The following is a 27764-nucleotide window of genomic DNA, read 5'->3' as shown; positions in this document are numbered from 1 at the left end:
GCGCGGAGGGCGCCGCGCTGGACACCGCTCACCCGGGAGTCCCGCCGCGGCTGCGCTCCAGGCCGGGAGCGGGTCGCACGCGGTCCCCGCGGCAACGTGTCCTCGCGGGCGCTTCCGGGCGGCGGGTGGCCGTGGGCCGCGCAGTGCGGCTCGGCCTTGGCTACCAGACGCGGCATTGCTCCTTGGGGTGCATGGGGGTGTCCCGGGCGCAGTGGAAGGCGTTGGCGAAGGCGGCCAGGTTCTGCAACGACCCTAGCACTCTGCGGGTGGGCGCGAGGGGCCAGTGGGGCGTGAGGTGCGGGGCGCCCGAGGTGCGGGGCGCCCAGGGCACGGGGGGAGCGGTGAGACGCGGGGGCCCGCGGGCAGACTTGCCTGTACTTTAGGGGGCTGTGTACGTCAGTCTTGATGGACTGGGCGGCGAACTCGGGCCGGTAGGACCCGCACCACACCTGCCGGAACGCGAGGGGCGTGGCTGCGGGGCGGGCGGGGACACCCGGCTCTGGGTTCCTCCCCTCCTGGCTCCGGTGCGTTCCCAGCTCCCTCTGCCCCCAGCCTCTTCCTGCAGGCCCTGGCAGTGGGCCCCAAGGCCTGCAAGTGTGGAGGTGGCAGTGGGTGGGGCCCGGACCGTGGCCCTACCTGCGCATAGTTGATGAAGAAGAGCTGGTCGTAGGTCAGATCCAGTCCGGGCAGCTGCTGGTCCTTGCCGCCTTCGGCCATCCACTTTAGGTACGCCTGGGAGCGCACGGGAGCCCTCAGAACTGGCCGCAGAGTGGGGGCCTGCTCCTGCAGCTTGGGGCCCCTTTGCACCCGGCCCCCACGAGTGCTCACCACCTTAATTACTCAGGGGGCCACTGAACACCTACACTGGCTGGGCTCTGTGGGGATCCCTGGCCAGCATGGCACCCCCAGAATGAGCTTCTGACCCCTAGTGCTCCCCTGTCCCTGAGGCAGTGGGCGCAGTGGGTGTGCGATGGCTCCACTTTTCCTGAAGGTGGGTAGTGGGGGCAGAGACGCCCTGTGCCTGCCCACGGCAGGAGGTGCTCCCCCCGAGCACTGCTGCCTGCCCAGTACGGAGGGAGGGGGTCCCCAGGACGCAGCCTCGTCTTGGGCCTCATCTCCTCCTGGGCCAGGTTGCTCCCCCACCTCCCTGGGGGCCCTGCTTGGACTCACCTTGTAGGCCTGCCGCACCCCTCCGTTGTCAGCAATGTTTTCCCCGAGGGTGATGAATCCGTTTACCTGCACACAGGAGACAGCATGGGGGGCCCGGCAGCCCAGGCCTGGCTGCCCTGCTCCCCCAGGGCTGGGGTTCGGGTCCCCAGGGTAGCTGGGTACCCATGGCACGCTCACATTTTGCTCGTCTGCCAGGTCCCAGGAGTAGTTGCCGTACTGATAGATCATGCACTCCGACTGCTTGCGGAAGTGCTGGGTTGAGAAGTTACTCCACCAATCCATCATGTTGCCATCCTTGTCAAAGTTCCGGCCTGGGAAGGGGCAGGGGTGAGGCAGGCTGCCTACCCGCCCCTGTGCCCTAGCCCCTCCGGCAGATAGCAGACGGCGGCCCAGCACGCAGCCTCTCCTGCCCCTTCTCCAGCCAGCCCCAGAATCAAGAGCTTACCGTCTTGGCAGGGATGGGCCTGGAAGAGCATTCATGTGCTCTGGGTACTCAGCCCCCCAGAGAAGGTGGGCTTCAGTGGTCTTTCATGCCACCCTCTGAAGTTAGGGCCTGGGGTCTCAGAGGCACCATGATTTAGGGACTCCTGATGCCCAAATTCTCTAACCCCTAGTGGGAGATGCACATAGCCCCTGAGGACATGTGGCTGCCCAGGGAAGGCCCTGATGGCTGAGCCACAGGGGGAACCAGCTGGGGCCCCTGTGCGTGGTGGAGGTTGGCATGTCGGGGTCCGCATGTCCCTGCCTGGAGGGTACTGGCTTCCTGGAAAGGATCCTGGGCTGGTGGGCCAGGCCAGGACCCCGAGCTTCACAGGTGTGCTGGGCAGTGCCGCTGTCCTCGTTTCACAGGCCGAGGGAGGGGAAGTGACCAGTCACCAGGTGGAGTCAGATCATGGGATGGAGCCCTTGTGTCCCTACCTCCGTACCTGGAGCAGGTGTCCTGGACAGCACCTTAGCCTGGCATTCAAAACCTGCCCTGCCCCCGCAGCTTCCCGGAGGACCTGGCATGTCATCCCGGACCCTGGGCTCCATGTCCCCACTTAAACCACAAAGGGGTTGAGTGGACAGCCCCCAGGCCCCTGCCCGCTGCTGCTCAGTGGAGACAGGAGTGGGTGTGGCCCTCACCATTGTCATCGAAGCCGTGTGTGATCTCGTGCCCGATCACCATCCCAATGCCCCCAAAGTTCAAGGCCTGCGGCTGCTCCTTGCTGAAGAAGGGGGGCTGGAGGATCCCAGCGGGGAAAACTGTCCCCGGTGGGGGACAGAGAATAAGCTGTGAATGGGCACATCTCCCATGTGCCAGGCTAGGCGTGGGCACCTCCAGGGGTCCTGTCAATCCCACAGCCTGGGAGGCAGAGGTCAGGGCCCCCAGTTTACAGAAGAGAAGACTGAGGCTCTGAGGCCAGGAGGGCAGGGCAGTGCGTGGCAGGTTCAGGACCCACATCCAGCTTCTTTCTAGCATTCTGTGCACCTTCAGGAAAAGGGTCTTTGTTGCCCCCCAAACCCACTCCCCGCCATGGACACTCAGGCACATACTCTTCCCTGCAGGTGGGCAAGGGGTGAGGTGGGCAAGAACAGGCTGGACACCCCCAGGATGAAGGGGGTGCAAGAGGCTGCAAGTTGCCCCTTGGCCTCTGGCACTGAAGGGCCTGGGGCAGGCGGGGAGGGGCGAACGTACCGATCTGGTTTCGGTTCGGGGAGTAGAACGCGTTGACCACGGCGGCCCCGATGATCCAGCTGTGAGAAACAAGGCTGTCTGTCACCTGGAGCCCACGTCTGGGACCAGCCCTGTGGGCCCTGCCTGCCCCAGCTGACCAGAGCCCACCCTGAGGAGGCCCCTGTCACAGTGGCCATGCCAGACCAGGGGCCCAGGCCGAGGGTTGCGTTCCCCTCTGGGGTCCCTGAGGAGGGACAGCTCGGGGCCCTGGAAGCAGAGGGTGCTGGGGGGACTCTGAGACTGGCCCAGCACCCCCCCACAGCTGGCACTGGGCCAGCCTTGGCCAAGCAGGGGTAGCACCTGTGTGCCACGCCGGCTACTCCCTGGGGCCCTGAGTGCCACGCCGGCCACACCACTCACAGATTCTGGTCCACCTTTTCTCGAAGCTTCTTTATGCTCCGCTGGGCACCTGCCCTGAGGTTCTGCAGGCTGTTCTCAAAGTACAGGTCCTCTGAGAAGTTCAGCTACAGGACAGGGGCAGTCACTGCCAGCACTGGGGCTGGGTCCACAGTGGGAAGGGAGAGGTCAGGGGTGGCTGGGGAAGAGTGCAAGGCTTGCCAGGCAGCCGGCACGCGGCTAGCAGGCTCCAGGTGTGGGTGGACTGGGGGGCGGTGGGCAGCCCTGGCTCTGAGAAAGTCCCTAGTCCCTCCAGGCCTCAGTTTCCCCATCTGTAAATGGAGGGTAGTGCTGGAGCTACCCCAGGGCATGATGAGGATGGCATGGTGCTGGGGCTGGGCACAGAGCACCCTCCCAGTGATCAAGGCCCCCTGTCCACAGGGCCTGTTCGGGGTGGGGTATGGGATGAACAGGGGCCGAGATGGGATGAATGGCGGCCGGGCGAGGCGCACGTTGGAATACTCCTCGTCCAGGCGCTTGTTCTTCTTCTGCAGGATGTAGTCGGGGTAGCCGATCTGCTCCCGGATACTCATGGCCTGAGGAGGGGAGGGCCTGTGGGTGCCTGCCCCGCCCTGGAGGGCTGGACCCGGGGCACCCTGGCTCTGCTCTCCTTGCCCTGTGGGTAAGGGACTCGGGGACTCGGGGACTCGGCCCCCAGCTCCGCCTCGCAGCCTGTGGAGAGGTTTAGTGGGGACAGAATGTGGCAGGCTCGGCCTCCACCACCAACTTTCCAGGAACCCAGGGAAAGACCCGGCTTTAGAGCCCGAGAGCCAGCCAGGGGCCTGAGGGGCTGGCAAGGGGCCGAGAGGCTGCGCTGGGCTGCTGTTTGTCACCCTGACCCAGAGGGGCTTCTGAGGGGTCCCAGCCCTTGCTCCTCAAGCCACCCCTGCCGGTCCCTGGGGGCTGTTGGGGATTTCCTGGGCTTGGCTTCTGTCCTGCCTCTGCCCGGCGCTCCCACCCCGTTCCTCATCTGTCAGGTGGGTGTGCTGACGTCTGCCCCGGGGCTGCCCGCTTCCGTCTGGCCCCCACGCCCGCTGCAGCTGCCTCCGCGGCTGCCCAGGCCCCGCCAGGCTGGCGCACCTTCTCCTGGGCCTTCTGCTTGGACTCCTCGTCCATCCAGCGCAGCTCGTCCAGCGTCTCCACGAACACGGCCCGCACCTTGTCAATGAGTTCTCTGACCTGGGGGAGGCACAGCCCTGGTGTCCCAGACTCACCCCAGGGCGGACGGCCAGCCTGGGGTCTTTCCGGGAGGTCTGGTCCGAAGCATAGTCAGGACAGCCCAGGCCACCCCCCGCTGCGGCCTCTCTGGACAAGGTACGGGTCGGTGGGGGGATGGCCGCTCCGTTCAGGGTCCTCCCTGCTGGGTCCTAGGTCCTGTCCCTGGACTCTGTGTGTGCAGCCCGCCCCTTGCCCAGGTGGACCTCTGGCCGGCTCCCCTGGCCCCCCATCTGTTGCACCCCCGGGTGCCCCTGCGTAGACACCTGCTGCCTGGGCAGGGTGGGAGCCACAGGGCAGGGGTGCTGCGGCTGCTCCCCACCGCCCTGGGCTGGTGTCCCTGGGAAGCCTGAGCCAGGCGAGCTGTCCCCAGGGTGGCCTGGACAGGGGCTGGCCACATCGGGAAGCAGGGCCGCCCACCATGTCCTTGCTGTCTCCAGGGAACGCCTCCGCGACATAGAGGGAACCCACGGCGCTCTCCATGTTGCTGTTGACGTAGCCGACACACTCTCGCCAGCGCACCTCCTCCATGGTCGTGCCGTACAGTGCCTGGCGAGGTCATTCCAGCGTGCATCCCGCCACTTGGGCCAACGTCTGCTTCCCCAGGTCCTGCTCTGAGCAAACCCACCCGCCCTCTGCCTCAGGGTGCCCGGGGGGGGGACGTGGGATGGTCTCGGAGACTAGCCTCTGGGTGTTGGCCCTGCTGTGGGGGCTGGCGTGCAGATTCGAGGGGGAGGCTCCCACCCGGACTGGGAGGTGGGCTTTATGCTGGGGGAGTTGGGGTCCCTCCTCAGCCCCGTCATTGTCACCTTGACCTGGTTTTCTGGCTGGACTCTGTCCTCTAGGAGTGCAGCCCCGCTCCAAGGCACAGGGCTGACCTCGTCAACTGAATGAACGAATCACAGGCCCGCTCTGGGCGGGGCAGGGCTCGCTCACCTTGCGGTAGTTCACTCTAGCGTCCTTGAACCTCTGGCTCAGGCTGCCGATGCGATCCAGCACCAGGCGCCAGGCCAGGTAGTTCTGCATGGTCCTGGGGGCAGAAGGCGGGGGAGGGCGTGGCTAGAACAGGCAGGCGGTATTTGCCAAGGGATATGGAGGGGACACCGCATGGGGCCCTTGGCCAGCACGTTCTACTCTCGAGTTCCGGCTGCTGGAGAAAACCCACGGGGCTGCACATCTCTGAACTGAGGCTCCCTGACCACGAACATGCAACCCCCTCGTGTCCCTCCCTCCTCGGGGAAGTGCTTAATGGGGACAGGGAGAGAGTAGGGCACAGGTGTGGAGGCCTCTCGGGACCTTCCCTGGGCCGCACCTGGAGGAGTAGGTGTCGATGATGTGTTCGAGGTTCTGCAGGTAGGGGATGCCATAGACCACCACCTCCTCATTGGGCAGCAGCTTGATTTTCACAGAGGACAGCACAGTTTGTATGAAGAGTGTCCAGTTAAACCCCTGGGGCGAGAGGGGTGGGCAGAAAGAGGGCGAGACAGAGAGGTAGACACAGCTCCTGGACGTCTAAGAGACCCAGCCCCTGCTGAAGAGTATTCGTGGAGAAGAGAGACGGCTCGGACAGTCAGAGCAGGGAAAGGCGGGTGACGCTGCCACAGGGCCTGCGGGCAGGGAACACGCCGATGCATTTGAGAATGCAAGTATGATGGGAAATCCCGAGAAAAACACAACTTAGTGAAAGTGACAGAAGAAGAAATAGAAAATGCAAATAGTCTTGTGAGTCAAATAAACTGAATCTGTAATCTGAAATCTTCCCACAAAGAAATTTCCAGGCTCATCTGGCTTAATCAGCAGATTCGATCTTGTATTTAAGGAAAACAAACTGCCAGTCTTACTAAAACGTTCCGGGGAAGAGGAAAAGGGAAACTCCTTTTCAGTTTGATTTAAGAGGCCGAGAATAATCTCAACACCGAAATAAGGATATTGTAAGAAAAGAAAACGGCAAGCCGGTCTCCTTTTGTCACAGACACAAAGATCCCGAGCAGAACATCAGCAGACAGAACTCAGCCACACTGGCGTAAACCGGTGACGCCGCGTAGCCGGACCGGGTCCACCGCAGGAGTGTGAGTTCTGTGCAGCGTTTGGAAATCAAGTCAATAGGTTTCACTACGATTTACAAGGGAAGAAAATCATGATAATTTCAGTAGTTGCAGAAAAGGCATTTAATAAAATCTGCCATCTACTAGCAAACTAAAAATAGAAGTCAAGTTCTATAATCTGATAAAGGAAACCTATGACACAGCAGCAGCAACAAAAACAAAAAACTCTGCCGCAGACAGAAGCTGTGGTGGCGAAATGCCGCAGGCTTCCCTCCCGCCTCGGGAAGGAACCAGGTGTCCACTCTTGCAACTCCAGCACTGTGAGCAGAGCCCCGGCCGGCTCAGTAAGACAAACAGTGAAATACAATCAATAAGGAGTGAAAGAGAATAAATAAAACTGATATTTTTCACAGATGACATGGTTCTATGTGTGTAAATCTGAAAGGATCTACAGATAGACTCTGAGAACTAATCAGTGAATTGTGTAAAATTGCTACATGTTAATACAAAGTCAGTATTTCTATACACTGCAACAAACAATAAGAGGATAAATCACAAAAGGATACTATTTATAATATAAAAAAACCAAACATGTAGGAGGATATCTATTGCATATAAATGCGCAAGATTTTTAAAATAGAAACTATTAAATCTTACTGAGAGAAATTAAAGAAAATGTAAATAAATGGACGCACATGTCAGGTTCACAGTTTGGAAGACTCAACATTGCAAAGATGTCAATCTTCCCCAGATTGACATGGAGCCTCCAGGCCGTCCCTGTCACAACCCCAGCAGGTGCGTGCGTGTGTGCGTGTGTAATTGGCAAGCTGATTTCCAGTTTCATATGAAATGCAAAGGACCGAGAATCGTCAAGACAGTTCCGAAGGACGAAGCTGTCAGACTTCGCAGTGAAGCTCCGTGGTGCACCGAGTAGGTGGTTGCCACTTGGAGTGGTAAAGAGACCAGGGGACAGAAGAGAGTCGGAAACGCACAGGCACACGCACAAAGACACGCGATTTGTAACAAAGATCATGCACAGTCCAGGGCTGAAGTGGAGGTCTTCTCAACGCACAGGGCTGGCTTATCTGGAAACCCACAAGGAGGAAACAAGCCGTACGTCTCATGGTATATAAAAAAATCAACTCAAGGTAGATTGTAGACCTAAACCACCTTGGGAGTAGAAAGAACACTAACCATAGAGAAAAGATTCCTTTGTCTTTGAAGGATACATCAACTGGGCCATTTGATAAACCTCCTTTGAAACAACAGAACTCCTACAAGTGTAAGCCAGCCAGCTGCCCCGCGGAGAGGATGTTGGCACGCAGACTGACCGAAGTCACATCACAGCCAAAGGACACAAAGAACTAGAAAGTCCACCAGAAAGGGCAGACAGCCCCACAGAGCAAACGGACAAGACTTGGACAGACGTTTCACGGAAGAGGACAACTGCTACCCCATCCAAATGAAATAGCACCAACCTCTTCGGCCCGCGGGGACGGCCAGACGGAACCCCAGTGAAATCCCACAACGTGTCCACCAAAATAGCTGAGACGCAAAGACCAGACGCTGCCAAGCGCTGGCAATGGGTGTCATACCCACACTGGGGAGCTCGGATCTGTGCATCGACGTCGGGGAAAGAGGAACAGGTAGATGGCATCTCTCACGGCTGAGCGTGCACCGTTCCAGGACCTGGCGATTTCATTCCTGGGCACGCACCCGACCAAAGTGCACCAGGCGTGTGCCAGCTGCACGTAGGAGAACGAGCATTGCAACATTGTTCAGAAAAGACCCAAAGACAGCAGAATTGGGACGTAATTGTTGCACGTTCCTGGAGTTGAACACGTGCGAAGGATCCCCAAACGCCACAGCAGAGCAGGACCGGCCACGCGAGCCAGCACACACCCGCTGGTCCCAGTGGCACGGCTGTGGCGTGAGCACCAGGGTCGTGGCTGCTTTGGGGAGGAGGGCAGAGGTGGTGGCGGGAAGGGGGAGCAGGGGGCATCTGGGATATCCCCAGAGGTTTTGTCTTGATCTCAGGAACGGCCGTGTGGCCGTGCGCACTTTGGGCAATTCCAGACATTGTAACAGCATCGTAAGGCAAATGCCCCCAAACCTGGGTGCCTGGATGTTCTCCTGAACCCACTCCCATTCGGTCTCCATGGCAACTGCAGGCCGCCTGCGTTCTCTTACTTCCCACATTCAGTCCCTTCCAGACCCTCACAGTAAACCCAGAACCACCACCCTCGCCACGTCCGCTCCCGCCTGGGTCCCGCAGCCTCTGGAGCCCTCCCCGCCACTGCCCTGTCGGCTGCAGCCGTTTCCTCCCCAGACAGACCCTCTTAAACAGGGACCAAGTCACGCCCTGCCACGCTCCAACCCCTTCCGGGGCAGGGTCCAGGCCTTCACACTGGTCAGTCCACCCCCGCCTCCCGCCTCATCCCCCTTGGCCCCCCGTGGCCTCGCTGTCTGCACCACGCTGGCCCCAGCTGGCCGCACTGGGTCCTCTTCACTTCTGGCCAGCTTCCTGGTGTGGCCATCGGCTGCCCCCATCCCACCCCCTCCCCTGCTTCCTGACACATCCTAAATGTCACTGTCCCTTTCCTGTCCCCTCCACACTGGAACACATGCTCCTTGTGACTGCTGGGGGGAGGCTGTGTCCTGGCAGGCCACCTGGGACCAGCACCGGCCCAGGGACCGCGGAGCCTTCCGAAGCACTAGGCACCCTGGGCAAGCGTCCCCTGCCTTATCTATGGGTCTAGACACTTAGTGACAATTTCTGGTCAGGATGTGGAGCTTTGGCCCCATTCTGCCCTCGCCCTCTGCCCTTTGACTTGGGCTCTGCCCTGGCCTGTGCCCTCTGGCTTGGGCGTCCCCTGCCGTGGCGGGCTGTGCCCAGAGCTGCGTCCCTGCCCCTGCTGTCCTGGGGAGACAAGCAGTGGTGCCCACCCTACTCTCTCAGCATCCTGGGTCCGGTGACCACATGTACGGCCCCCCACTCTGCAGCAGGGAGGGAGGCCAGGTGCCTTCTCAGAGGGCCGCTTCCCATGTCCCCTGCGAGTCCCGAGCCCCCGTGGCCCGTGGCCTCACCTTCAGGCCAAACTGGCGCTGGAGCTCTTTCAGTGCCATCCTGTGGTACAGCACCGTGACGTCGTGCCTTTCCTCCTGGGGTACCGTGGCCTGCACCAGGGACCAGGCGGTCACATGGGTGGGCGGCCGGGGCGCAGCTCCGGGCCCCCGGCCCCTGCTGCCCACACCCGGCCCTCCTCACGTTGGCCAGGCTGGTCTCCAGCTCCAGCACCTGCTCCATGTCCTTCCGCACCAGGCGGCTGTTCCTGGGGAGTCTCAGGTCCTCACGCAGCATCGTGGCCACCGACACCATGAACTGCAGGTAGGCGTCCCGCACCTGGGCCAGAGGATGCAGGACGCCTGGGCCCCCACGGCGCTCTCTGGGGGGTGGGGTGGGCGTGGGACACGGAGCAGCCCCCAGCAGGCTCAGGCACGCGGGGCACTGAAGTGGGGGTGTCTCGGACACCCGAGTCTGCCCCGCCGGGGCTCTCCAGGGCGGCCTAGAGAGGCTGTGAGCGCCGGGGGCCGGGTCTGCTTCCTTGTGCCAGATCCCAGTGGGGCCTCGGTGCGGTGGGAACCTCAGGGGCCACCTCCTCCCCAGTGCTTGGCATCAGGCCCTCAGCCACCTGCCCTGACTGCGGCCAGACACGGGGCTCCTGGGGAGCTGCAGCTGTCCTCGTCGTCCTCCTCTGAGTCGGTCCCTCAGCCTGGCTCTCCCAGCCCCATGGCCCCAGGCCACGCCCACCCTTCTTCCCTCAAAGTGCTGCTCGGCCAGTATCACTTCTGCTCCATGGGTCACTGTGCCTCGTGCCACCTCCCTCGACCACGCAGGAGCCCCCCAATGCCAGCTGTGGGAGGAGGGGCCACGTGGACAGACGGGAGAGCAGGGCTCTGGTGGGGCCCTGAGATGCTGGGGGCAGGGCGGGAGGGGGGAGGGCCCAGCATGGACAGCAGAGTCCCCCTCACCTTCTCGTTGCTGCTGACGTTGAAGTAATACTCCCGGGACGGCATGCCCAAGGTGGGCTGGTCTACCTGGAAACACAGAGGCTGTGACCTCGGGCAAGGAGGGGGGTCCCCACATCCTGGCTGAGGTGAGCAGCAGCCCCCTCTCCCAGGACTGCACCCCCTGGAGCACCCACTCGCTTGGAAAGGGATGTTGGGGCGTGTGCGGGGTTGGGTGGGGGCACCAGGCTGGGAAGGGGGGCTGGGGCGGGGGAGGGGTACAGGCCACCTCAGGGCCTCGCCGCGCCCTCAGCCCATCCAGAGTGCCAGGCACATTTCTGGTGTTTGTCTGCGGCCTCCAGCCTGTGGCCAGTGGTGGCCCTTTGAGGTCAGGCTTCCTGCTCTCGTGCCAAAGGCCTCGCCGACCAGAACACAGGCCCCTGCGCAGTGGCCAACGGCCACGAGGCCCAACAGAAACCCTGTCAGCAGCAGCCTGTGCCCTGGACCACAGACGTGGGCGGGAGCCAGGGAGCTCGGCCCTGGGCACAGCCCTGGGGCTCCCACCCCGCGGGCCCCTGGCCCAACTCGTCCCCCGCTGCGTGGCGAGAGCCCGCTAGAGCCCCCGGCCTACCCCGGCCCCCCGGGCGCGCGCGTACGTAGATGATGTGCCGGCTGGAGTTCTGGTCATCCGTCCAGATGAACAGGTCGATGAGGACGCGCCTGTTGAACTGTGTGTTCATCAGCGCCAGCTGCCGCTCCAGCTCCCACCCGAGGCCTGGGGAATCAGCGCCCCACGCTGGGAGACCGGCTGGGCCCTGGGGGTCCCAGCCCAGCCTCTCCTCCGACAGCAAATGGGCCTCCGAAGCCCAGAACTCAGGGGCATAGGAGACTCTGTCCGGCCCAGGGTGACGTGCCCACTGCAGCCTTGAAGGCCAGGGGACATGGGGGACACACTCTCCCAAATAGCCCAGGGACAACAGAGCCCTGGGGAGGCTGTGGCGCAGGGAGCCGGGATGGACTGCAAGCTGGGAGCCCAGGGGCCCAGGAGGGACACCCTTCTGCAGGGCTGGGTGGGGCCGGCCACGGGGGTGCCTGTCATGGCTGCCACTAACTCCCCAGCACTGGGCCTGGGCTCCTGGGCCCCTGAGGTTGGCCCTGGTGGGGTTGGGCCTCTTGGGGCTCCCCAGAACCAGCCATCCAGGGGCTCCCCTGGAAGGCCCTGGCCCCCAGGAGCCCCAGGCCCAGCGTCCACCTCCATCTGTCTTCGAGGCTGGCCCCAGGCCCTGGCCTTACCTAGGGTTTTGTTCCACTTGTCCATGGCCACAGGCCAGCCTCCTGCCACTTTCAAGATGTCCAGCAGCGGCTGGGAGTCTCTCTTCTCTATGACACCTGACAAGGGACGAGGGGGTCATCCCCAGACACCCGCTCACGTGCTGCGACACAGACCTGCACCCGTCACAGCCTTGGCGTCTTGGAGACTGAGCACAGGAGACCAGACATGGCATGAAAGGGGCCCGTGGGGGTCACGAAAGCACATGAGCCCCCAGGACAGAGAGGACGTGGGAAGGAGGTGACAGAACCGGAGCTGGACAGCAGGGGCATGGCCCAAAGCGGCGGCTCCAGTGAGGGTGGGGGGGGCACAGCCATGTCCCTCATCAGGGCACAGTGAGATGTGGCCGGGACACGTGACAGAACTGACGGGAAACCAGGGGGGACGCCAGGCACACGTATGGGAAGGGGGACAAAGAAAGAATTGCTGGAATAAGCAAAGACCCCCAGTGTGAAAGCAAGGGTGGGGCTGTCGTCACTGGCGTTGGCGGGTCAAAGGCAGGTGGGGAGTGAGGGGGCTTCCTGGCGGAAGAGGGGAGCCCCTGGTGTGGCCCGATGGCTTGGCCTGGGGAAGCCGCATGGGGGCTCGCGTACAGCGGGGCCTCCTCTGGGTGGGTCAGGAGCGTATTCAGCTTCCCGGTTGGTTGGAAGCAGGGACTGAACTTAGGGAGGAGGCTGCCCTGGCTGCTGGGGGCCCCCTGCTACAGGGTTGCTGTCCGACCTCCCGGGCTGCCTACAGTGGCCGGGAGGGGTCCCGGCTGGCGGCTGCAGGCTGGGAGTCGGGTTGTTTCTACAGGTGGTCTGGCCTTGCACTTTTGCTCATTCAGTCTCTCAGGCCAAAGAGTAACAGTGGGACACAGAGCACATAGCCGTCCCCTGTGGGTGCTGGCCAGACCGGATGAACAGACCTTCAGTTCCGACAGGGCGAAGGGTGGGCAAGCTTGGGTGTGCCCAAGCAGGAGTCCCAGCGAGTCACCCAGTTAGGTATACCAGGAACAAACCCTACCCTCCCGGAACCCCAGCGCTATGTGGAGGGCAGCTGGCTTCCCAGGGCAGCCACGGCCACAGGCTGGGCTTTAGACCCCCAAGGAGAGGATCTGCCGGGCTGTGGGCCAGGGGTGCCTCAAGCATGAAAATCCTTTCAATAAGAAACAAAACACGTGAAATCTGCCCTGCAACATGCACACCCCTCCACACATATACACATGCACACATGTATGTACACACAACACACATGTACATGCATACATATATACAGAACACATATGCATATCTGCACACATGCATGCACCATATACATACATCTACACACATCCATCCATACATACAGAAATGTACACACATGTACACATATATGTACACATACACATGTGTGTACATATACACTCAGACACATGCACACATATACACACATACAATACACATGTACATATATGCACACAACACATACATGCATATCTGCACACATACATGCACCATATACACACATCTATACACATATTATGCACATACACACAATACGCACATGCATATGCATATATATATAAACACATGCATGCATACTTACACACATGCATGCACCATATAGACACATATATACACACATCTACATATATACATACACACTACACATATACACACATATCCATATATACACAAATACACATACATGCACACATACACGTACACACATGCACTCACAATGCACACATATATAAACACATATATATACATATGTATACCACATATATATCTATATGTATACTATCACACACATCCGTATATGCATACATAATACACATATACACACCTATATGAATATACACACAAGCACCCACAATACATACATACACATACATTACATGCATACACATAGACACACATACTCACACATCCTGTATACACATTATACACACACACAGGCCCCCACTGCCTTCCTCCTGCCTGGGCAGAGTGGCCCGTGCTGGGTCCGGGTGTCAGTGAGGTTGTGGGGCCGCTGGCAGGAACTCTGCCTCACAGGAAGCCTGGACCCAGTGGGCGGGAGGGGCACGGCGCACAGCCCCCTGGCCTGAGTCCTCAAGGTACCCACTCCCGCCCTGCTGTGCTGGAGGCCACTGGGGGGGTCCTGGGGCTGACCTGGGCTTGGCAGAGAAAGCCCCTGGCCAGCCCCGCCGCAGCCCCTCCTGCCCCCACTCACTCTGGTTCATGCAGGAGCGGTACAGCAGCTTGGCCTTCTCCACGGCCGGCCGGTCCTTGCTGGTGGTGTTCTCCAGCACCGCTGTGGGCACAGAAGAAGGCTGGACAGAGGCCTGAGGTGGCCCCGGGCGGGGTCCGGGTCAGAGGTCCCCACTCCCCCACTGCACTCGGCAAGAGGTGGGCCTTCCCCAGCTGCTGCCTTTGCCCCAGGGGTCCCCTCTCCTCGGTGCCCACAGAGCCCAGGGGCGCCCAGCAGGGTGGGGCCCAGCCAGCCCCTGCTGGGGCCACACTGCTGCCCTCGGGTAGGTGGGCACACAGCCCCACCCCCTGCCCCCCGAGGCTGTGCCGCGCCCACCTTTGAGGATGACATCCAGCTCATCTCGAAGGATGTCGAAGACGCTGTACCGGGAGTTGGTCTCCGGGATGACGTGGCGCCGCAGCCAGCCTCCGCACGCGTACTGGTAGAAGTCGTCACAGGGTTCTTTGGACGGGTCCATGTTCTGGAGGATCCTGGCGGCTGCTCGTGCCCCCAGGGGTGGAGGAGGAAGAGGGGAGACAGAGCTGTGGACAGCCCGAAAGCCTGTCTCTCAGCCTATGAGACAGTCTTGTTCCTCGGGGATGGGCAGTCAGAGATTCAGCCACAGCTGTGTGCCCTGGGAGAGTTAACCACCCTCTCTGAGCCGCAGTGAGGCTGGGAGCAAGGGGAATCGCCCACTCAGATGGTCAGCAAGTGTGAGGGCTCCCACTTGTTAACCGCACGACTCTGGGCCTGCGGCCTCTCGGAGCCTCACTTTCCCACCTGTAATCGCAGGGACCTGGACAGAGGCCACGGCCGAGGGCGCCTGGCTCACAGGAGGTGCTCAGCTGGCAGCCCTGCCCCTGCCAGTCGGCGCCCAGCTCCAGCGCCTTTCTGCCCCCGCCCCCGCCCCTGTAGCCCCTGGCTCCTCAGTGTGCTTGGTCCCTGGGGGCAGGGGTGGCCCTTACCCAACGGGGAGGGGGGGTTGTTTTCTGTTAGAGGGGATGGCTGTGCCGCAGGAACCCAGAGTGTGCCAGGGACGCGCCCTGGAGGTTCAGCTGAACGTTCTCAGCTGGGGTCGCTGGGTTGTACGCTCCACCCAGGACCCCTGCCCGGGACCCTCCCTCAAGCTCTGTTCTATTTGGTCTTGGTCAGTGCCACTTTTGAGGCTGGACAAGGGTTCCCGGGGCGGTCGCGGCAGTCCCAGAACTAGAGCCCCTGGAGCCCCGGAGCAGTCGCCCTAGTCCCGGGCCGCGCAGCCGAGGCAGGTTCTGGGGGCGGCGAGAAGGTCTCGCGGGAGAAGAACCCGCGCTGCCCGTGCACCGCCGCGCGCGGGTTGCTCCCCGTGGCCTTGGGCAGGGCCTGCGCCGGCAGCCCCGGCCCCCGGGCGCGTCCGTGGAAGGCGGTGGGGAGCGGCTTACCTGCCATCACGCAGCCGGGGCTGGTGCAGACCTCCCCCACTTCCTCGTCCTCCTGGGCGGCTGCGGGCAAAGAGCAGCGTGAGCGCCTGCACGGGCAGGGTGGGCGGGGCCCTGGCTGTGGTGGGAGGGGCCAGGCAACAAACCCCGCCCCCTGCTCCAGGGGCGGTCTAGCCTGGCCGCCCAGGTCCTCCCCAGTGGCCCAGGCCTGGAGCCCTAAGTGATCGTGAGCTTGACCCCTGTAGGGACCTGGGAGCCCCTTTGCTCCCTCTGGCTCCGCCGCCCCCCACAGCTGCCCTGTCCCCAAGGCCGAAGCTGGCCCTCCTGCCCTCCTGGCTCTGCAGCAGCTCTCGCCCGCCGCCGGGCCCACTCCTCCAGGCGGCCCGCCGCGCTGCCCTTCTCTGCAGCCCGTCCCCAGCCCATCCCCTCTTGCCCTGGCAGGTCGGCCAGTTGTCTTGAATGTGGCGGCCTCGTGGGCAGCCCGGAGCCGGGGTGGGCGGTTCCACAGCGCCCCGCGAGCGCCTCGCATCCAGCAGGTGCTTAGGGCCGGAACCGGCCGGTCCTTTCCGCCCCACGCCCTCCTGTGGCGCACGAGTGGGGGCGTGCGTGCAGCCTGGCCCGGCCACGGCCACCGCCCTGCGCTGAGCCCGCGCCCCGCGGGAGGGCCAGTGTCCAGCCCACCTGCAGGGGCTGTGTTTTGGTAGGGAAGGCAAAGGCTACCTCTGGCTTTGCGTTTTACAATGGTCTTCTCTTCCTTTGAGAAGCGCAGCCGGCTAGCAAGGGGTGGCAGCGGCTTCCCTGGGGAGAAACAAGCACTCAGCTCGGCCTGCAACCCGCCAGGGACAGAGCAGCGTTTTCGGGCAGTGCTGGGTGCTGCAGCCCCCCACCCCCACCCCGGCGTGGCCGGCCACCGGGAACCAAGACGCAGGGACCAGAGCCCACCTCAGCGTCCTCCACATGTTTGCACTGGGCCTGAGCTGGCTGCCCCGCACCCCCAGGGCCCAGAGGGCTCCCGAGGTGGGACCCTCCCCCGCCATCCTGTTCTGCCTCAGTATCTCCCTGAGCACAGGCCAGACCCACACAAGGGGGGGTGCTCTGGAGGACATTCGACCTCCAGTCAGAGGTGACCAGGAGGAGGAGGGATTTCTGCTTCCCATGGGGATGCTGGAAGTTGAAATAAACTGGGGCTCCCACCCTAACAAGGAGAACACGCGGGAGAAGCCACAACAGGAGAGTTTTTAGAAACCCACCAGAGAGCTGAGGACATAACGAAATACAATGAACCAAATTCCAGAAAGGGACAAGCCCTTCCCGGGACAGGAGAGAACCGTGGCTGCGCTCATCCCTGGAGCCAGGGCACGCGGAGGAGCAGACCTGCCGAGCCAGGCCAGTCGGGGGTTCGAGGGACGACTCGCCAGCCCTGTGCACCGGTGTGTGGGCTGGTGCAAGAGATCAGGGTCTGGGGAGCCCCAGCCACAGGGTCTGCAGCCCCCCATCCCCAGTTCGTTCTCACGGGGCCTTCACTGAGTGCGTGTTGGCGGTGCCCGAAGCAGGGGCGGGAGGAAAGCTGAGTGAAATCCTCCCACATCGGGGAACAGGCATGTGTCACCCGGAATCGGCGGGAGGAAGAGAGAGAGAGAGAGAGAGAGAGAGAGAGAGAGAACCGAAACAGTGGAAAGAAGTGGACTCCTAGATGACCCGGTGTCTGCGTTGGCAGACAAGCTCTGTATAATGGCTGTGATAAAGGCGAAGGGTCTTGTAGAAAAGAAGAAAAACATACATAGATATACAGTAGATTTCACTAGATCAATGGAAACTATAGAAAATAAGTGAATAGGCCGGGCACGGTGGCTCACGCCTGTAATCCTAGCTCTGGGAGGCCGAGGCGGGTGGATTGCTCGAGGTCAGGAGTTCGAGACCAGCCTGAGCAAGAGTGAGACCCCGTCTCTACTAAAAATAGAAAGAAATTATCTGGCCAACTAAAAATATATATACAAAAAAATTAGCCGGGCATGGTGGCTCATGCCTGTAGTCCCAGCTACTCGGGAGGCTGAGGCAGTAGGATCGCTTAAGCCCAGGAGTCTGAGGTTGCTGTGAGCTAGGCTGATGCCACGGCACTCACTCTAGCCCGGGCAACAAAGTGAGACTCTGTCTCAAAAAAAAAAAAAAAAAAAAAGAAAATAAGTGAATGGACATGCAATAAAAAAGTGAAACATTTGTTTTTTATATTTTACAGCACACGGAACACCTCCAAAGAATCAATGGCTACATACACAGGTCAATAGGAATTATCCAAACTGAAACACAAAGGAAAAAGAATTAAAAATTGAATAGAGGGAAACATCTACAAAAATACTAGAATTGACATCACAGGTGCCGGTGAGAGCTGGACGTTCTCCTCTAACAGCAGGAGCAGGCAGGGCTGTCCTCCCTCCCCACTCCTATCCAGCGCTGTTCTGAAGTCCTGCTCATCGAATAAAACAAGAAAAGGAAGTAAGCAGTAAACAGACAGGAAAGGAAGAAGTAGCTGTCTCTATCTGCCAGTGACACGACCACCTATGGAGAAAGCCCAAAGAATCAGCCCAAAAACTGGAGCTAACAGAGACCATACACATACAGCAAGGTCGCGGGGTACAAAGTCAGTCTACAAAGGTCAACTGCTCTGCTATGTACCAGTAATGGACACTTCAAATTTGAAATTATAGAATAATACCATTTATAATAGTACCTAAAAATAAAAATGTTTAGGTATATATCTAAAAAACTATGTATGGGAGCTCTATGTGGGAAACTATAAAACATTGATGAAAAAAATCACATATGTAAATAAATGGAGAGATATTCTGTGTTAATGGATGGGAAGACTTAATATTATTAAGATGCCAATTTTCCCAACTTGGTCTATAGGTTTAATGCAATCCCAATTAAAATCTCAGCAAGCTATGTTTTAGGTACTGACAAACTGATTCTAAAGTTGGTATGGAAAGGCAGAAGGTCAAGAGGTTCAACACTGAAGAAGAATGAAGTTAAAGACTCAGACTACTTGGTTTCCAGACTTACTACAGGGCTGCAAGTAATCAAGGCAGCTCAGTATCGGCAAAAGAAGAGACGCACAGATCAACGCAGCAGAACCAAAGCCAGAGATAGAGTCACACGGTCTGCTGATCTTTGACAAAAGACCAAAGGAAATTTTATGGAGAAATGATAGTGTTTTCAATAAATGGTACTAGAGCAGTTGGACATCCACATATAACAAAACCAACCAAACAAAAAAACCTAGACAATGACTTTATACCTCACACAAAATTAACTTAGAGTGAACCACAGATATACACACGAAATGCAAGCTTAGAAACTTCTTGAAGAAAACATAGGCAAAAATCTATATAGGCTTGGGTTTGGTGATGACTTTTAAAATATAGCACAAACAGCATGATCCAAAAAAAATTGATAAGTTAGATGTCACTAAAATTAAAACCTTCTGCTCTGTGAAGGACCTAAGAGAATGAAAACACAATCCACAGACTGGGAAAAAATATTTGCAAAACATATACCTGATAAAACACTGGCAACCAAACTATACAAAGAACTCTTAAAACTCAACAATAAGAAAACAACCCCATTTAAAGATGGGGGAAAAGGCCAGGCGTGGTGGCTCATGGCTGTAATCCCAGCACTCTGGGAGGCCAAGGTGGGAGGATCACTTGAGCTCAGGAGTTCGAAACCAGCCTGAGGCAAGAGTGAGACCCCATCTCTACTAAAAATAGAAAAATTAGCCAGTCATGGTGGTGTACCTGTAGTCCCAGTTACTCGGGAGGCTGAGGCAGGAGGATCCCTTGAACTCAGGAGTTTGAGGTTGCAGTGAGCTATGATGATGCCACTGCACTCCAGCCCAGGTGACAGAGTGAGACTCTGTCTCAAAAAAAAAAAAAAAAGGTGGGGGGAAGGTATGAAAAGATATCTCAACAAAGAAAATGCACAATTGGAAAATAAGCACATGAAAAGATACTAAAATCATTTGTCATTAGGGAATTGCAAATTAAAACAACAATGAGATACCACTGCACATCTGTTGGAATGGTTAAAATTTTTAAAAATGATAATGCCAACTGCTGACAAGGACAAGATATATAGGGACTCTCACACATTGCTGATGGGAATCTGAAATGGCACAGCCACTTTGAAAGGCAGTTTGGTAGTTTCTTACGAACCTAATCAGCCTTATGATGTGACCCATAAGTGATCTATCTTGGATGCCAGTGCACATGTGGACTTCTGGTTAACCCTTGACCCCGGGAAAGCTTCCTCATTCCTACTCATTTACTGTGTAGTGTGAGCACACACACTCACTATAAATCCTCTCTTTAGAGCAAAGCAACCTTGACATTATTGCACAAGCTATAGGCTATGTTGCGCACGGCATTCCTGCATGTCCTAGGGGGTGGCTTCTAATTGCCTCTGCAGAGCATGTGCCCCTCTGCCTCGGGTGTGCAAGCCCAGGCCTGGGGATTAACAGTGCGGGGACTGACCTGTTTGCAGCCACCCGAGACCATACTTCCATCCGTAAGTTTCCTAGTAAATCAGCTAAAAATTTTAACAACTTCTCATAGGTCAAGCATGGGCTGCCACATCAGTTTGAAATAGCTGGGAGCCCTCAAAATAGGGGATTTTTCATTCACTCCAAGTTCTTTCCATGGGTCTTCACCAGGTGCCTGTGAGAGAGATTGGGCAGGGCTCAGAAGGCCAGAGAGAGCCTCCCTTGGTGGCACAGCGAGCAGGAGGGGGTCTGCTGGGGTTGAGGCACGGGCATGGGACTTCTGCACCTTGCCTGGGCCCTTTTCCAATAGGAGTACAAGCTTCAAACCACGGAGGAACGTGGCAACCCGTCCCACCCCCAGGGACCAGGCAAAATCTGCCGCTCTGTAACAGGGTTAGTAGTAAGGATCCTCCGCCCATGGGAGAAGGACAGGAGACCCTGCGGGCCCAGGATCCTAGACTGACATCCAGCAGACATCTGCTGTCACACGAGGAGGGGTGGGAAACTCAGGCACAAGCAAAATTTGGTTGATATGAATCAGGGGCAGGGACGCTGAGAACTGCACCTCTGAGCGCCAGGCACACCAGGCCTGCCCAACCCTGGGACCAGGCCAGGACACCACAGAGCCCCCGATGTCCAACACGAGCCCAGTATGGGCTGCAGCAGCAATCCAGCACTTGTGGAGGGACAAGGGCATGGAGAGAGACCCCTCTGTGTCACAGGCACCTGGGGACTGCTGCAGGCTGAGGCTGGAGCAGGAAAAATGGGGAAACCTCAGGCCCCCTGGGCCACCTTCTCTAGGCACAGGTAACAGTAGCCCTCTGCCGGGGGAGTCTGAAGTCTGTGCTGCACTGAGGTTAACAAAAGCAACAACAAAACCCCAAATCAGCTAACTCCTGACTAGAGCAATCCAATCCCTTACACTAACAGACTGACAGAAGAAGAGATGTGTCTAAGTCTGGGCACAAATATTTTTCATCTCAGTCTCTTCTGCACACGATGTCCAACATTCAGTAAAAATTTATGAGACACACGGCCGGGCGCGGTGGCTCACGCCTGTAATCCCAGCCCTCTGGGAGGCCGAGGCAGGTGGATTGCTCGAGGTCAGGAGTTCGAGACCAGCCTCAGCAAGAGTGAGACCCCGTCTCTACTAAAAATAGAAACAAATTATCTGGCCAACTAAAAAATATATATAGAAAAAATCAGCCAGGCATGGTGGCACATGCCTGTAGTCCCAGCTACTGGGGAGGCTGAGGCAGTAGGATCGCTTAAGCCCAGGAGTTTGAGGTTGCTGTGAGCTAGGCTGACACCACGGCACTCACTGTAGCCCGGGCAACACAGCGAGACTCTGTCTCAAAAAAAAAAAAAAAATGTATGAGACACACGTGTGTAAGAAAGAACCATACCTTGCCAGGAGATAAAGTGATCAGTAGAACCAGGCTGAGAGACAGCCTAGATACTGGCACCATCAGAGGACTTTGAAGTACCTATGAGTAATACGTCACAGGATCTAATGGAAAAGGTAGGTAACAACTCTTCAGAAACGAGATGGAAACTACACAAAGGAGTCATATGAAAATATAAGAAATAAAAACACATTGTTAGAGGCGAAGAATTTCTTTTACTGACTGACAAATGCACCGGATACAGTGGAGGAAAGAATCTGTGAAGCTGAAGACTAATTAGGTCAGACTCTTCAAACTGAATCTCAAATATTAATAGTAAAAGAGTGAACAAAAACTGAATAGGGCAACCAAATACTGAGGGATGATATCAAACCATCCAACATACACGTATGTGGAGTATGAGAGAGAGAGGAGAGGGGGGAGGAGGAGGAGGAGGAGGGGGAGGGGGAGGGGGGAGGGGGAGGGAGATATATTTGAAAAGATAATGGCTGAGTATTTTCCACAATTAGTGAAATAACAAAGCCAAACAATGGCAGAGAACCCCAAACAGCACAAATATCCAGTACCAGATACACTATAGCCAAACTGCTATAAACCAAAGATACAAAGAAATGCATGAAGACAGCTAGAAAAAGAAACATTACAGGTAGAGAAGAACAAAGATAGGAATTACAGTAGACTTTTCTTCAGAAATTATGCAAGCCAGAAGGCAATGGAGTGACTGAGAAAAAACAAAAACAAACAAACAAACAAACAACAACAAAAACACCTTGGCAACTTAGAATGTTATATCCAGAGAGACTATCTTTCAAAAATGAACATGAAATGAAGACTTCTCAGACAAACAAAAGTGGAGAGGATGCATTTCCAGCACATCTGAACTACTAGGAATATTAAAAGAAGTTGTTTAGGAAGAGCAAAAATGCAGCCAGATGGGAATTTGAATCTATATGATGGATCCACAAGAAGAAAGAGTATTGGAAATGGTTAAAAAAAAAATGCAGGTGAGCCCAGTAACACTCACCCAGATGTAGAATTCATAGAATTCTGGAAAGATAATTATATACCATATGATTGTGTGAGCCCAAACCATATTATCACACTTAATAACTACCTAATAATTGTTATAAAGAGCAAGAATTATCCTGTATTGAAGATTTATAGACTTATTGGTTTCTAGAGATAAATATAATCTTAGTGTACTCTTATTACAGTTACCCAAGATCAGACAGCAACAGAGAACAAACCATAGACAAGCTCTGTGCCGTGTTTTAGGTTAGGAATGGTCAGAAAGACTCCTTGACTCAAGCTTATAACCTTTTGCAGAAAAGAGACAGTAAATTGTAACTACTTAGGCAAGATCAAAAGTGGCTCACTTTTAAAAAATTGTTTTTGGAGACACTATCAGAGAAATTAGAAAAAGAATTTTGAAGATTTAGAAATGTCATCTTGCATTGGCTTTCAGCTGGGGTGATCAATGGCAAATGCTGTTGTGAGTTATTGTTACCTTGCACTCAAGTCACATGTCGTGGCTCTCCATGGTTAACCACAACTGTACATTTACAGCTCAGCTGTAAATGGTGAATGCGGATTCCACCGAAGGCTGTGACACACCTGTGTCGGGAGCGTGGTGGCCTGGGTGGTTTATAAGCTAAATCCTCCTTCCGGACAGGACGGCAGTAACAATGACAAAAGCTGACATTTGATCACAAGCAGCACAATGGACATTTTTCTAAATATTAATGATACGGTAAATCATTGAACCCTCAAATAAGTCTCTAATGTATGACTGAGATTATTTCTGTTTTACAGATAGAGGACTCAGGCACAGACGTATTAAGAATTGGGAGCCGACATGCCCAGCCAGGCTGTCAGCTTGGGAGCCCCAGTGCTAACCACAACCTCCAGATCTAAACCGTAGAATAATGAGAGGAGGGTTCAAGGACAAGGTTTAGATACCTAAGGAGACACCCTGGTCCAGGGTTTGGCAATATTTCTGGAAAGGGTCAGACAGTGAGTATTTTAGACTTTGTGGGCCACATACAGTCTCTGTCTCACCTACTCAACTTTGCTGTTGGAGCAGGAATGCACCAGAGACAATATGGCAATGAATGGGCATGGCTGTGTTCCAATAAAACTTTATTCAAACACAGACAGGGAGCTAGATTTGGCCCCTGGGCCAGAGTTTGCCAAGCTCTGCACTAGACAACGAATGTGGTTGCTTCGGAGAAGCAGAATCCTGGATGGACGTGGGACTGTTTCTCACTGTAATTTCTGTAAAAACATTTGATTTTCTAAAACAAAATTTATAACTTTTAAAAAAATAAAACAAAAAAAAATCTAAGATAATCATCAAAAGGATAGAAATAAAAAACTTCTAAGCTAGTTGAAGGCAAATGGAGTGAATAATAATAGAGCAGTGCAATGGAGGTGAGAAAAGGAAAAAAAAAGCACGAAAAGCACAAAAGAACACAAAAGAAAAAAACATACATTTTATGATAGTAATCACAGAAAATGCAAACAGAAAATCCCTCCAGTTAGCAGACAGACAAAACCCCGAATCCAGCTATAAGCTATTGTGAGAGATACGTCTAAAGACATAAAATTTTCGAAGAAAAAGAGTGGAAAAAATGGACTAAGCAAATACTAATGAGTAGCTCGTATTCATGCCAGAGAAAACAAAATTTAAAACAAAATGGAATTTAAGGCAGAAAGCCTTGTTAAGATAGAAAGGGTCACTACATAATTATATGTAGTAGAAGATATGTTAATTTTACATGTGTGTCTACTATAACATTTTATTAAATTTATGGAACTAATTTTATAACTCAGATCTAAATTTGTATTCACATAATATAGCCTTAAGCAGGTAAATTAGGTAAATTTACAGGAAAGAACTACAAGAAGTAATGGATGATTCTCTAGTGCTAGATTTAACACATACATCTCAATAATTGAAAGATCAAGAATATGAAAAATAGCAAATCGATAGAAGATTTGATAGAGCTGACCACCCAGCAATTAGAGGCTGGTGCACTCCACAAGCACACATGGATTATCTGTAAAACTGACACATCTTAGCCCTAAAGCAAGCCTCGGTAAATATCAAAGAATCACATCAATAATCACATTAACCACGGTTACTGACAACAATGCAATTAAGTTGGAAATCAATAATTTAAAAGCTCAGATGCATCTGCAAAATTTTAAAAATTTCTTAATAACTCTTGAGTCAATGGGGAAAAATCACAGTGGAAATGAGAAAATACCTAGGAATGGGCGATGACAAGAAGTCTGCACACCAAACCCTCTACAAACTTGGTCCTGGGCTGTGGGGTGTTCCTGGTGGGCGCACAGGCGCCTGGATGGAAGCAGGGGACCCTGTGGCCCTGGAGGGTCCCAGGAGCCCCAAGAGCTCAGTGTAGGGTGGGGGCGCAGAGGTAGAGACTCCTCTGGGGTCCAGGGGACCCCGAGGAAGCCGAGGGGGCTGGGCAGGGAGGGTCTCTCCTGCTTGGTGGGCTCCAGCCTCTTGGCATGACCCAGAAGGGGAGAGGGGCCTTCACACCCCACAGCTGGGGTGTGTTGGGTCAGCCCTGTTTACTGACAGCCTCAGAACCAGGTGTTTTGAGCCCAGAGAGCCCTGAGCAGTTTAGTTTCCCCGGCTCTGGGCTCCCAGGGCGGAACTTCCCTCCCTCCTGCCCAGCCCCTGGCAGGAGACCCGCGGGGGCCCTGGCCCGGATGCGCGCCACGTGCACAGCACCCACGTCTGTTTCACAGGGGCAGCCTTGCCCCGTGGTCGAGGGGTGGTCCCTGCAGTGCAGATGGCTCCAGCCCGGAGGGAACATTCTAGAGCAAAGACTGCGATGTCTAATGCTGAGAGCCAGGCCTGAGGTAAGAGCTTCAGCAGCAGGTGCCCGCCCCGACGTGCACACGCCCACCGGGCTCAGAGCACAGGGGAGGGCAGCTGGGGGTTGCCCGGTGCCCCTGGCCTGAGAGGGGAGCAGTTCCCGCTTCTTCACATGGGCCTTAGGGGGCCAGAGTGAGGGAGAGGCCTGGGGGCCGGTGTTCCTGGGACAGCCCTGGGCGCGCCTCCGTCTGGCTGGGGACCCTAGCCCAGCCCCTTCCGTAGCAGGTTTCCGTGATTGGGGCTCACGGTCCCAGGGGGAGGGGACCCTGGCACATCCTGCGGGTGAGCCCAGCCAGGAGCGAGCGCAGCCGCCGGAGCCGCAGCCGAGCCCGGGTCGCGCAGCTCGGGCGGGAGCAGGCGGGGGCAGAGCCGCGGGGCAGCCGCGCACCTGCCCGGCCCGGGCAGCGCTTTCTGGAAGGGGCCGCTGGTCCCTGCCGGCCAGTGTCCCCCGCGGCCGCTGTGGCGGGAGCGCGGTGGGGCCCCGGACCCAGCGCCCACCCACGCGCCCACGTGACAAGGCTGGTGGCGCGGGGCTAGCCCGGAGCAGGTGCGGGGCGCGGGCCCCACTCACCTCTGCCGGCGGCGTAGAGGACGCCCAGGGCCCCCAGGGCCCCGGTCAGCAGCAGCAGCAGCAGCGCGCCCTCCAGGAATCCTGGGCGCCCGCGGCCCGCGGGGCCGGCTCTGTCCATCCCCGCCGCGCTCTGCAGCTTCCCCATCGGCAGGCTCTGCACGGAAGAGCCCGGCTGAGCCGCCCGAAGGCCACACGGGGGGGACCCGCGCAGCTCCGCGCCCTGCCCGAGGCGGGAAGGGCCAGACGCTGGCTGGCAGCGCGTGCTGGGTGCTCCTGGGACGCTCTGTCCCGTCTCCCTCTCCAAGCCCACAACCCCAGGGCACCTGCGTCTCAGGGCTCCCGACACTACCCCTGGTCCCCTGTGTTGGGAGAAGGCCTGGCCAGCGGGCCATGATGGCCATTTATTCTTGAGGTTGGCCTCTCCCTGAGCCCCCTCTCTGGCAGGCAGGGGGTAGTCCGAGCACGTTCTGCTCCCAGCTTGGGGTCGCGCACCAGACCCAGCAGGGCAGGCTCTGCTCCTGCAGTGAAGCCTGCCTGGGCTGCTGGTGCCCAGGGGGTCCTGGAGCTGTGGGCCTGGGCTGCTGGGTCGGGGACGCTTCCCGGGAGGCCACTCAGGCCTCTGGGCACCCCGCCCAGCTTCCTGCTGGAGCCCAGGAGCTGGAGAGGGGGAGACAAAAATGATGGCACCCATGCAAGCAGTGACCGTGTCTGCCCCAAGCCTCAGCCCCGAAGCCACCTGGTTGGTGTGTACCTCTGTGGTCCCCTGCTCCTGTGGGCAGGACAGGGAGCGGGGCAGGAAGGCTGGGGGATAGAGACTCCGAGGGCTCCCAGATCTGTGTACACATATGAGTGTGAGCATGTGAATGTATGTGCATGCATGTGTATGAGCATGGATGTCCGTGTGCACATATGTGAGAGTGCGTGAGGTGTGCATGTGTATGATGGTGAGTGTGCACATGTGTGTGTGTGTGCTCCTGTGTGCATGTGTATGGCTGCATGTGAGTGTGTGCGAGTGTGTGTGTGCGTGCATGTCCCTCGCTGGTGTTCAGGGCCCTGCCCCTGGAAGCTGCTGGCACGTGGGGAAACGGCTGGCTGCTCTCCGGTTCTCTGGGCTTCCAGCACTTCTGGTCGTCAAACGCAATCACGCACCCGACATGTTGAGCCCCACGCCTGCCCCTGCAGCAGGCAGGGCAGAGGATTTGGGAGCAGGCAGAGGAAGGCAGACCCAGTCTTGCCTTTGGGCAGGTAAGTGGCGGCTGCTGAGACCGAGCAGCAAGGTGAGATGTTCTCACCCCACAGACTCCCCTGGACTCTGCCTGAGTTCTGTCCCTGACTCGCTGGGGGGGTCTTAGATGGTCTCTTACCCTGTTTGGGCATCACTTGCCAAACAGCTCAACTTGAGGGGGAGGGAAGCTTAGGAATCACCAGGTCAGTCCCTGCGAAGGTGGCACAGCCAGACGGTCTCACAATTCCTCCTGCCCAGACCTTTTGCTGCGGTGCAGTGGGGACGGGTACCTGGACCTCGCTCCTCCCTCCTCCCTTCCTGTCCCCACAGCCTCCACCCTCCGTCTCCTGGCTCTGAGTTCCTGCCAGGGCCTCCCCGATTGATGGGGGGTGGTCACACAGCCGGTGCCTTCCTGGCACCTCCAGTGGGTACATGTGCCCCTCTCTGGCATCTCCGCTGGTGTTGATGTGCCACTCACACCCTCTGCTCTTTCCCCAGACAGTCCCATCCTCCCGGTTGCTGAAGCCAAACCTGGAGCCACCTCTACCCCTTGCTCCACTCCCCGCCCTCCAGTCCGAGCCTGGCCCTTTCTCACACCTGCGGCTCAT

General features: G+C 57.1%; 1 protein-coding gene across 1 annotated transcript; it reads right to left on the bottom strand.

Annotated features, from left to right (window-relative positions):
• Nucleotides 1–82: 82 nt before the first annotated feature.
• Nucleotides 83–27764, bottom strand: MMEL1 (membrane metalloendopeptidase like 1). The gene is made up of 30 exons (XM_045546577.1): nt 27447–27764; nt 26424–26588; nt 25932–26151; nt 25607–25817; nt 20654–20796; nt 16885–16949; nt 16453–16569; nt 16250–16336; nt 15801–16091; nt 15514–15628; nt 14432–14593; nt 14078–14158; nt 11845–11940; nt 11208–11326; nt 10576–10641; nt 9812–9946; nt 9631–9720; nt 5811–5947; nt 5435–5528; nt 4919–5047; nt 4364–4462; nt 3736–3819; nt 3248–3351; nt 2849–2907; nt 2296–2415; nt 1348–1481; nt 1171–1236; nt 637–732; nt 373–449; nt 83–260 (listed from the first exon to the last, which is right to left on the bottom strand). The coding sequence occupies exons 1-30, from the start codon at nt 27762–27764 to the stop codon at nt 161–163; spliced, it is 3780 nt and encodes a 1259-aa protein (XP_045402533.1). The 3' UTR covers nt 83–160.

This window comes from Lemur catta, chromosome 3 (assembly GCF_020740605.2).
Source record: "Lemur catta isolate mLemCat1 chromosome 3, mLemCat1.pri, whole genome shotgun sequence".
In the NCBI taxonomy this organism is placed as follows: Eukaryota; Metazoa; Chordata; class Mammalia; order Primates; family Lemuridae; genus Lemur; species Lemur catta.
Note: the sequence above shows the minus strand (reverse complement) of the source record. Positions and strands in the feature narration are given on the sequence as shown.

Coding starts and splice junctions, on each gene's coding strand:
- MMEL1 (XM_045546577.1), bottom strand. CDS start 27,764: ATGAGCCGCAGGTGTGAGAAAGGGCCAGGCTCGGACTGGAGGGCGGGG. Junction 14,594..15,513: donor CCCCGGCTGCGTGATGGCAG/GTAAGCCGCTCC, acceptor GGGCACGAGCAG/CCGCCAGGATCCTCCAGAAC. Junction 9,947..10,575: donor ACGTCAGCAGCAACGAGAAG/GTGAGGGGGACT, acceptor CCTCTGGCCCAG/GTGCGGGACGCCTACCTGCA.